Source organism: Cyprinodon variegatus, unplaced genomic scaffold (assembly GCF_000732505.1).
Source record: "Cyprinodon variegatus isolate N-32 unplaced genomic scaffold, C_variegatus-1.0 Scaffold1126, whole genome shotgun sequence".
Taxonomy (NCBI): Eukaryota; Metazoa; Chordata; class Actinopteri; order Cyprinodontiformes; family Cyprinodontidae; genus Cyprinodon; species Cyprinodon variegatus.
Window position 1 is genome coordinate 49,713 of NW_015151579.1, and position 9,603 is coordinate 59,315.

Here is a 9,603-nt window from a genome sequence, read left to right on the forward strand (position 1 = left end):
GTTACTTCCCAGAGTTTTGTAAATATAGCTCCATATTCTCATAAAGTCTGAACTGGCTCCTTGTGCCTGCTCAAGAGAAGAACCCCCTAGGCTGATTTTGCTGCCATCTCTTGCTTTGTGGATGATGGTTTCCTGTTAAATACATGCAAAATGTCACCTGCGAGTTATCCTCAACAACTAATGTAACTGACAGATTAACCCACCTGAGTTGTAAACTTTGGCACCCACTAAAGAGTAAACATTTTTAGCTGCTTCTCGCAGTAAATCTTGCTATGTATGGGGTAGTATGGATTCTAGGTGTGTTTCCATTTTTTTTGTTTTTTTTAAGTATTGCTTCAGAAAAGCTTGGTGGAAACGGCATAATTAAAAAAAACTCAACTTTCTGGCTTTTGTATCACTTTGCTTCAACCAAATGGAAACGTAACAAGTTTGTCAATACTTACTAAGAATAAACTGTACAAATTCACATTTGTTTAGTGGTTTGTCAGATAAAATTCAATAAAATGCATTCAGGTTTGCATTTGTTTTGTGTTAAAATGTGAAAAACAAATCAAGGTATGTTTTCCATGAAGCATACCTCTTTTTTTCCCGCTTCCTTTTCTGTGACACGATCTGTCTGGCTCTTCCTTCCTCAAACTACTTGCATGGTTTTTTTCATCTATACAGTAGACTCTACACAGTGGATTTACCAGTGGGTTACACCTTCCTGACTAAAATGCTCCACCCATCTTAAACTGATCTAACAGGTCTGCATGTGAAAAACATCCAGGTGATTAAAGAGTTATTTCCCTTCTACGGGAGGAGAGTTGACACACAACTCTTCCTGATCAACCGGGCTGGATATCTGTGTTTTAAAATCTCACACTCCTTATTCAAGGTACGGCTCTCTATATTTTTTACCTTTTACATAGAAATCTGACTCTTAAGAAATTAGATGGAGTTTAAATTGGTTGCTGAACTTTGCCATAGTTTGACTGAACACAAAAGACACAAAGAAGTGACGAGAAAAGGCCATAAAAAGGCACAGATAATTAAGCTGTACCTATTTTTAAATGGTTCATCTACTTTAAGCCAAGATGTAAAAGTAGTCTCCAAACCTTGAAAGGAGAAAGAAATATGCTTTAAGGAAATTGACATTGAATTGTTTGTGCTTTATTTAGGAATCAAATGACAAATAAAAAAAAAAAAATCTTTGTTCAACATTAAAATGGAAAGTTACAAAAGAGAATTTGAACACTATTCAATAGAGAATGGCATTCCAGTTTTGATTCCTTGGTTTAGAGAAGGATATTCAACAAACCTTACCCAGAGAGTAAGTTTAACCGCCATCATCACTCCTGCTGAAGTGCTCACTTATGACGTAGAATACCTGATATGCTACATTCAATGTTAACGGTGGATTTTTCCTGTAAGAGATGCACCATGGTTATATATTAACTGCTGTTGTTTAGCAAGCGGGTTTCAAATTCATGGCGAAGTGATGGGAAGGAGTGATGTTTGTGCTCTGTGACAACAAAGAAGAAGGACAAACCTGTAGCAAAGATATGATGAGGTCAGCTGCAATAGGCTGGAAAGGCGACGCTGCATTTGGAAACAAATAGGAAAACAAATTGCCGTCCAACAATGCAGTCCTTCTCAAAGAAGATAAAGCATGAGATATTTTTTCACTGTTTTTGAGAGGAATATAAATACATAAGATATGGACCAATATGATGCCTGGTGGAAACTGGTTATTGTTATCACCTGAATAAGTCTGAGACTTGAAAGTATATTTTGAACACTAAAGGTACCATAGCCAAGCACTGCCAGGCTACTTTGACAACAATCTTTGGAGTTGAAGCTCCTTTAGAAAGCAGAAAAGACAAAAACTGCTGATCCACTCACTGCGGATCCAGTCATTTGAATTGAGAAAGCTTCCTGGAGAGGTGGCGAAACGTCTTCAAATCTTGAAAACCAAGTCCAGTCGATATTTTTTAAAATTTTATTGAAAAGACAAAAAATAAATAATAAACAATTTTTGTTTCAGTTAGGTTTTAAAGAATGAAGACAGATGTAAGACTAAAATATATATCTACAGTTTACCAAGGTGGAGAGAGACCAATACTTTCTAGAAGATAACATAAAGGCTATAAGAACTAGAGCTTAATTTGTCACTTTGTGTCAAATATTCAAGACAACTCTAGCAAAAGAACAGGAACCTGTTAGACCAGAAAAAAGAAAACAACCAGTCTTTTTCCAGTGTCTTTGGAAATATTTTGAGGCCGCTGGTGGGAAAGCATTTGTCAGACATAATTCTCTGATCCCCAAACCCTGAAGTATTCTGGAAATATTTCAGTTAATGTAAGAATTTTGATGCCTTATGCATAAAGAGACAGAAAGCTTGTTTATTAATGCCAGCCACACTAACTTTCTAATTAATTAACCTAATATGCTGAATATATTTTAAAATATCTACTCCTTAATATTTTGGTTTGATTTTCTTTCTTACAACATAGCAACTACTCATAAAGTATCAGCAGGTTAAAACTACTCTGAATCTTAAGATTGAAAGTTGGCCTCTGAAAAAGTTAGTTATACAATGCTTCGGCATCATCAGGAACAAGTGCATGTAAGGCATGAACTCCGTCTATCACAAAATGACATGCCTGATGCGTCCCAAAAAGTATCACTCAGAGGGATAAATTGCACAGCCTCTAAGTCCCAGTGGAGCAGGTCCAAGGCTCAGACTGAGATTAATGTTCCTGTCTGGATCATCCATTTATGAGGAAGGTAAAGTGTGGGTAGCAACAGCGGTGACTATACGTGTCTGCCTTTAAATAGTCCGTGTTTTGATCCTGGTGGCATTTGTAGAGTTCAGTCTTTTTATGCCGTGTAATTTAATAGTCAGAAATGCTGGATGAGAAAGTAAATGGAATCTGATTTGACAGCTCAATATGTCTAAAGTGATGCTGAAACGTTGACAGAAAGCATTTTTTAGAACTCAAATACGAGGGATTAGACGAGACAGAGCTGAAATGGAACAGTGCGCAGTGAAGCTGTTATCCAACTTTTTTTTTCTCCCCTGTCAGACTGCCAGCGTTTATCAGAATGAGATGTAAATGTAAAAGAGGGACAATTTTTTTTTTTTCTTGTATTGGAAAGTCTGGCGATTTTAAAGCAAAAAACCTTTTCTTATAGCTAAACTTGTATAACAAAACCAAGTTTCTACTTTGGAATGAAATAAAATATAGATTTTTAAAGTCTGTCGCCAGTCAATCCAAAATAAAAACTGAATTATTAAGGGGCTTTTTTATTGTTAAGAAATTGTTTCTAATTCAGATCACACTCCCATGTATGAATGCACAAATAAAAGCGCCTTGTCCTTCGAAGTCGTCAGACTCCGATGGATGCATGGGATCACACTGACGACTGCAGCTTCCTGTTAGGCAACATTTTTCCAACACTGTTCAAACATCTAAAGCTAATAAACTGAATAGGATTCATTTGTCCTTTCTGCAGTGGGAGGCTCTGATCATGAGTCACCCACTTAAGTCTAATGAGTCAGTTTAAAAAAAACTCCTTTAAGACTGAATGTAAAATATGCTTGAAACTTGGAATACATTTCTGACACTATTGCCTTGCTGTTTGGATTCCACCCAGCTCATCAACATGAAGCTCATGAAGCAGGGCCTTTTTTTTGTATGGGACTATTAACGTCACGTCAGGGAAAAAGCAGTGGCTTTTTTGTTAGTTTAAAATCAACTTAGTGCCTACACTATGTAAAGATGCTTCAAACACTGTGATCTTCTTTTTTTCACAAGTTAAACCTTTTACTTTAGGGTTATCAATAGAAATGGTTCAATACATATGCAATCAAACCTAACAATACAATACAATCACTATTTTGGGATTGGTTTTTTTTCTATTTTTGAAAATTAAGTAATGAGGCAATACGAATAATTGTCTTGATGCCAATAAAGAGCCCAACAGATTTTGCTTTCACAAGTGGAGCAGTACGGCTATCGCCATAGTGTTCCGCTTGAAGTATAAATATAAATGGCTTTATTATGATTATGCAGGGAGTATTACAGATAATATAGACACTGCAATCTAAGAACAGGAAAGGAAAAACAGTAAAAAGGGGAAAAGATGAAGGAAAGAGGAGATAAAAGGGAGACAATGATTAAACATCTCCTGTCTGCTTCATCACCTGCAAAGAGATGTAAAAAAGAATGGCACAAACAACGGATATATTATAAGAGATACAATAAAGTAACACATTGATACTATCGCTGAAGTCTTTTATCAAATTTAAGGTTATCAAAATTGATGGAACTGTGTACAGAAGCAGCCAGGGGGGATATAGTAACAATGGAGAAATCCACAGCTCAATCTGTTAACATGACAGCTATTAGTTGAACAATTTACAAAATTGGTGTTAATTGATAGACGTGAGAAGAAAGCCGTTATTGAAAGAAAATCTCTTGAATTCCCATTTAATGGAGGCATCTTGTATTAGGGAGAAGGTGGTGTGGTAAGGAGAGACAAAAATCTGAAGTGTTAGTTTTAGAATCATAGGGGGCAAAAGGTTGACATTGTCTCCATCTATTCATCTTCTCTCTCAAAACGAGAGTTGAGGTAATCAACCGGTTTTCCTTAGATAGAAAACTTTGAACTAATCTGACTGTATGATCTGGTTGATTTATCTTTGTAAAGTCTCTTGGGATGACGTGTGTTGTAAATTGGTGCTATATAAATAAACTAAATTGAATTGAATGTAACCGCTTATAACTGCAGTGTTGTGGGGCTTCTGCCTATCTCCAGTGTTGATCGGGTGAGAGGCAAATAATACATTCCCCAGTACACACTAGAGTAACAGTAGTAAACTTTTGTGCCAGCATTATATTGTGGCCATCGTTTTTTGAGGGAGGGAAACAGGTTGAAGTCGATTGGAGGATGAGTGGTGCAAAATTAAAGAGAAACTCAATGATTTTCATTTCAGTAGAAATTTTAACACCATAAATCTATCATTCTGTTTCTACAGTGCTCCTGACCTTCCACCTGAGCATATGAAACACTGTTATTCTGGATAAATTAAATGAATATTTTTTCTTGCTTTTGTGACACAGCTACTCGAAACATCAAATGACTAAATCTGGGGGAAAAAATTTAACTACAGGGAGCAGCTGAATGGAAAAGGGGCATTGGTGTTTCAATCAGAAATTAATTATATGGGTTCCACAGTTATCTTCTTGCACATGTTTATCTGCCCTTAGGCAAATCACTTTGTCCTAAGTAGTTCACCCATCTGTGTGTATGAATAACTGAACATTTGGGAGTGTGTTTGGGTTCCTGACAGGTGCAGATCCAATTAGGTTTGTGAAAAAATGTCAAGTCCAGATAATTATCAGGATCCAATGTAAACAACTGAGATGGTCCTGATAAACAAAAATCAGTCACTATATTTTGGATTAAACATGCCATGTTAAGATATTAAATCTACTGAGATGCTTTCACTTGGTCTAACAGATCATCATCATTATTTGTAAAGTCTTTTTCAAACCTCTCTGGAAAAATTCAAATGTCTTTATTTGTAACCTTAGCTTTCTCTACCTTTACTCTTTGATTAACTTTCCTTTCCCCTTTTTTTTAGGTGAAAATCATCGAGACATTTGTCAAACACATCTACTGACAATCTTCAACTTCTCGTTCTGTTCATTCACCAACTTATAAGTAGGAAATCATGAACTGGGGTGCTCTGCAGGCGCTCCTTTATGGAGTTAACCAATACTCCACTGCCTTTGGCCGGGTCTGGCTCTCTATGGTGTTCATCTTCCGGGTCATGGTGTTTGTGGTGGCGGCTCAGCGTGTCTGGGGGGACGAAAACAAAGACTTTGTCTGCAACACTGCCCAGCCAGGCTGTGTCAATGTTTGTTACGACCACTTTTTCCCCATTTCACACATCCGCCTCTGGGCCCTGCAGCTCATTTTTGTCACATGCCCATCGCTCATGGTCACAGGTCATGTCAAATACAGGGAGATGAAGGATTTGAAGTACACTAAACTACACGAGGGGAAGCACATGTACGCCCACCCTGGAAAGAAACGTGGAGGGCTTTGGTGGACATACCTGGTAAGAATAATGGATATTCAACAATTAGTTATTCTTTATTTTGCATTGAAATTAGCTAAAGTTGTGGTTAAAAGTAATGGGAAAATATGTAAAACCTTTCATGCACTCATATGAACAGTTATATTTAGATTTTTCTTTGCCAGTTTTGACATAAATCCATTCCATTTTGCAGCTGAGCCTTATCTTCAAGGCTGGCTTTGATGCTGGCTTCCTCTACGTCCTGTACTACATCTACGAGGGTTATGACATGCCACGCTTGACCAAGTGCTCCCTGTTCCCCTGCCCTAATACAGTGGATTGCTACATATCCCGACCCACAGAGAAAAAGATCTTCACCCTCTTCATGGTGGTCTCCTCTGCTGTCTGTATCGTAATGTGTATCTGTGAGATGATCTACCTCATCTTCAAACGTATCAAAAAGTTTATGAAGAAGAGGAAGGAGGCAGAAATGAAGTTATTTGCAGAGACTCATGAGATGAAACCACTCTCACGACCAAGGTCGCATTACAAGTCCAGAACTAAAGAAAGAGTGGATCCTACAGCTTCAAATCAGAACATCACCAATAGTACAGTGGAAGAAAAGTCTTCCAAGGTATAAAAATTTCCAATTCATCCAATCCTGCTGAAAAGCAAGAAATAAACTTTTAAAGCCATTATAACAAACTCCATAGAGAGGAACACCATTGCTTAAAGCAATCTTTGAAAGTGGATTTGTAAATCACCTCTATCAGTTTATCACATAAACTGATATTTGATACAAGCTCAACATGGACTAATTCAAACAATGAAGTCTACGGTGAAAAAAAACTTTTGACTTGCATGTTTGAAAAGACTATTATGTTTGAGTGTCTTTATTTCTGGAGCCACTATGTCTTTATTTTAAAAAACGACAAATTGTAAGCCCTCTTTTTGAGATGTTCAGCTTTGATACGCCCTAATTTTCCCCTGAAAACTTTGCTCAAATGTTCAAAATTTCACAAGCACTAGATGCTGGAGTTGGAAAAATATATTTTTTTCTGTTCGACATGTCACATCAACCAATGAGAGAAGCTTATCTGGGAGCTGGCGGGGAGATGGACAGCGCTTCTGATGCAGAGGGCTATGATCACTCCCCTGAAACTATTAACGCCTAAATTAACTTACAAAGTGGAAACCTGCCATCAAAATATGTTCGCTTTTTATTATTTGGTGTTGCAGTTTGTACTATATACCTGAAAAATATAACATCTACTTGCAGCTGCCACAAACAGTAGGGCGGCATAGCCTGAGGTAGCTGCTGCTGGGGATTCCCAGTGACAGTGCACCGTTGATATGTGAGGATCAGAGAGCCTCAGACAGAGTAATAATATTTTAAGGCAGGATGGTAATCTTGATGAACTGATTACGCAGACGATGTTTTGAGGTAGACTTTCTTGCATAAAAATATATTAAAACTAATTTTTACCAGCTGATCACAGTAAATATAGCAAAGCCACTCTGCCATCGAACAAAGGAGCAGCAGAAACATCAGATGTATCTGTACAAACTTTACTGGACGCACTTCATGAGCATCAAAGATCCCCTTTAGTCATGTCTAACCTTAATGTGTACAAGCATCAAAAATGAAGCAGCAGGTGCTTTTTTGATGCTCAAATTGTACTGTGAAGGTAGCATTAAACGTTCTGATTATTGGAATTAACCTAGGAAACCTAACATTGTACCTGAAAATGACCTAATGTCTTCCTTATGAAATTTCCACCTCTAGTCAAGTTCACATTTCTCAAAAACATGACGAAAATAGTGTTGTGACAAAGACAAAAAGTTTGCTGCATTCCACCTCAAAATGCAGGAAATAGCATTTCAGAGAGTCTAAATTTCATAATTTTCTGGGGTAGGATACCCCCGGACCTCCCTAAACCATACAAACACTAAAGAAGTGATACACCAAGGTATACACCCTATGAAATATTCCTAGCTAAAAGTCTAGTAAGAGGCGTAAATAATCAAGACCCACAGACAAAGTAAATTATGCTACTGACATGGAGAAAAGCAACAACCACTATTGATTAACAGATAAAGAAATTAATAGAGCACATTGTTGAATTGAACAGTGGGGTGAATGGCTTAAAGCTGGAATGTTTTCAAAACCGTCTTGTCAGTTTTATGAAACTTTTCTACTGAACAAATGTAACTTCATAAACTGCTTTTAATACTACTTTCATAAAAGAATCAATAAATACATATTGAAAATGGGATTAAGTGTTGAAAATGTTGCCTTTAAACTTTGTATTTATCATTGAAACCAATAAATGCCTACATAGTAAAATTGTTCAAAAAGTTTATTTTTAAACTGAGCGAAAAGCATATATTCCATTTGAATGAAGAAAATCCTGGAAAATTCCTCAGCATTTTGACATTATGTGAGTGACTCAAAGTATTAGACAGACAAGACAGTCAGCTGCGTCTGAAAAGGAGAGAGAAAAAAATTTCCTAAAGTTTTCGCTTATCTATAGTTCAATCTGAAAAACTTACACGAAGAGAAAAGACAATTAGAAGAAATTTATTGATACAATTACTTGTCTTTGGCACTCAGACCTTGGCCGGAAAAATAGCACTTAATTTTCATAGATATGCATGAACAGGAGCAAAGAATAGGGCCATTTCCCCCCAGGCCTGAAACTGGTGGTGGAGTGGAGATAGATGAAGTTGGTCAGTCTGTAGACTGCTGGTTAGCGAGACGGTATGCTGAGCTTTATGGGGTGATCCAGAGGACTTTGTGAGCTAATACTAGAGCCTTACACAGGGACCTGGAAGATGGAATTCCAGTTGGATAACAGGTTGAGAGAACCTGTCCATGATGAGCAAGCATGAAGCGACAGTGGAGAGGAGTGGAGTGTCCATCACTCTGATGAAGCTTTGGCTACGATGTTGGAGGAGGTGGGCTGAAACGTAGTCATCTGAATGAAGTCAGAGCACATCCACCGCCTGCGCACAGGAGCATACAGTGTGGATCAAAGGCCTTTTAATTTGAACTTTGGATGCTGATTGGCTTTCGTGGAGGTGTGGTTCAAAGCCGATTGGCTGTGTTGCAGGTGGATGTAGGAGAGCAATTCGTTTCTTCAGTTGAACTTCCGCCCAAGCTCCATTATAGAAACACAATTTTCTCAACTTTATAGAAGTAAGTTTTCTAAAGCAGGCTGTAAATATTTCTCAACATACACCGACTAATGTTTTACAGATAGATTACAAAGATTAGTATGAGAGTAAATTTCTAATTGGGGAACAGATGCGGTCCAAACACATTTTTACCATCACTTCCCAGGGAATATCAGAAGTGCTCAACCATCCTTCTCTTGAAGTCTTTGAGATTTGTACATTTGCACACACATTGAGACAGGGGGTTAACATTCAAATGTATAAACCCAGTTAAGCAACAAGAATTACAGAAAACAGAGACCCATAACACTTAGAACACAAAAATAAACTATTAACTCGTATTTTTGCCATTTCTC

General features: G+C 37.4%; 1 protein-coding gene across 1 annotated transcript; it reads left to right on the forward strand.

The window, feature by feature from the left end:
* The first annotated feature begins 750 nt into the window (after positions 1 to 750).
* LOC107101637 (gap junction beta-3 protein-like) lies at positions 751 to 8,398 on the forward strand. Its single transcript, XM_015400627.1, has 3 exons — positions 751 to 877; positions 5,633 to 6,112; positions 6,285 to 8,398. The coding sequence occupies exons 2-3, from the start codon at positions 5,723 to 5,725 to the stop codon at positions 6,708 to 6,710; spliced, it is 816 nt and encodes a 271-aa protein (XP_015256113.1). The 5' UTR covers positions 751 to 877; positions 5,633 to 5,722; the 3' UTR covers positions 6,711 to 8,398.
* Positions 8,399 to 9,603: the final 1,205 nt, after the last annotated feature.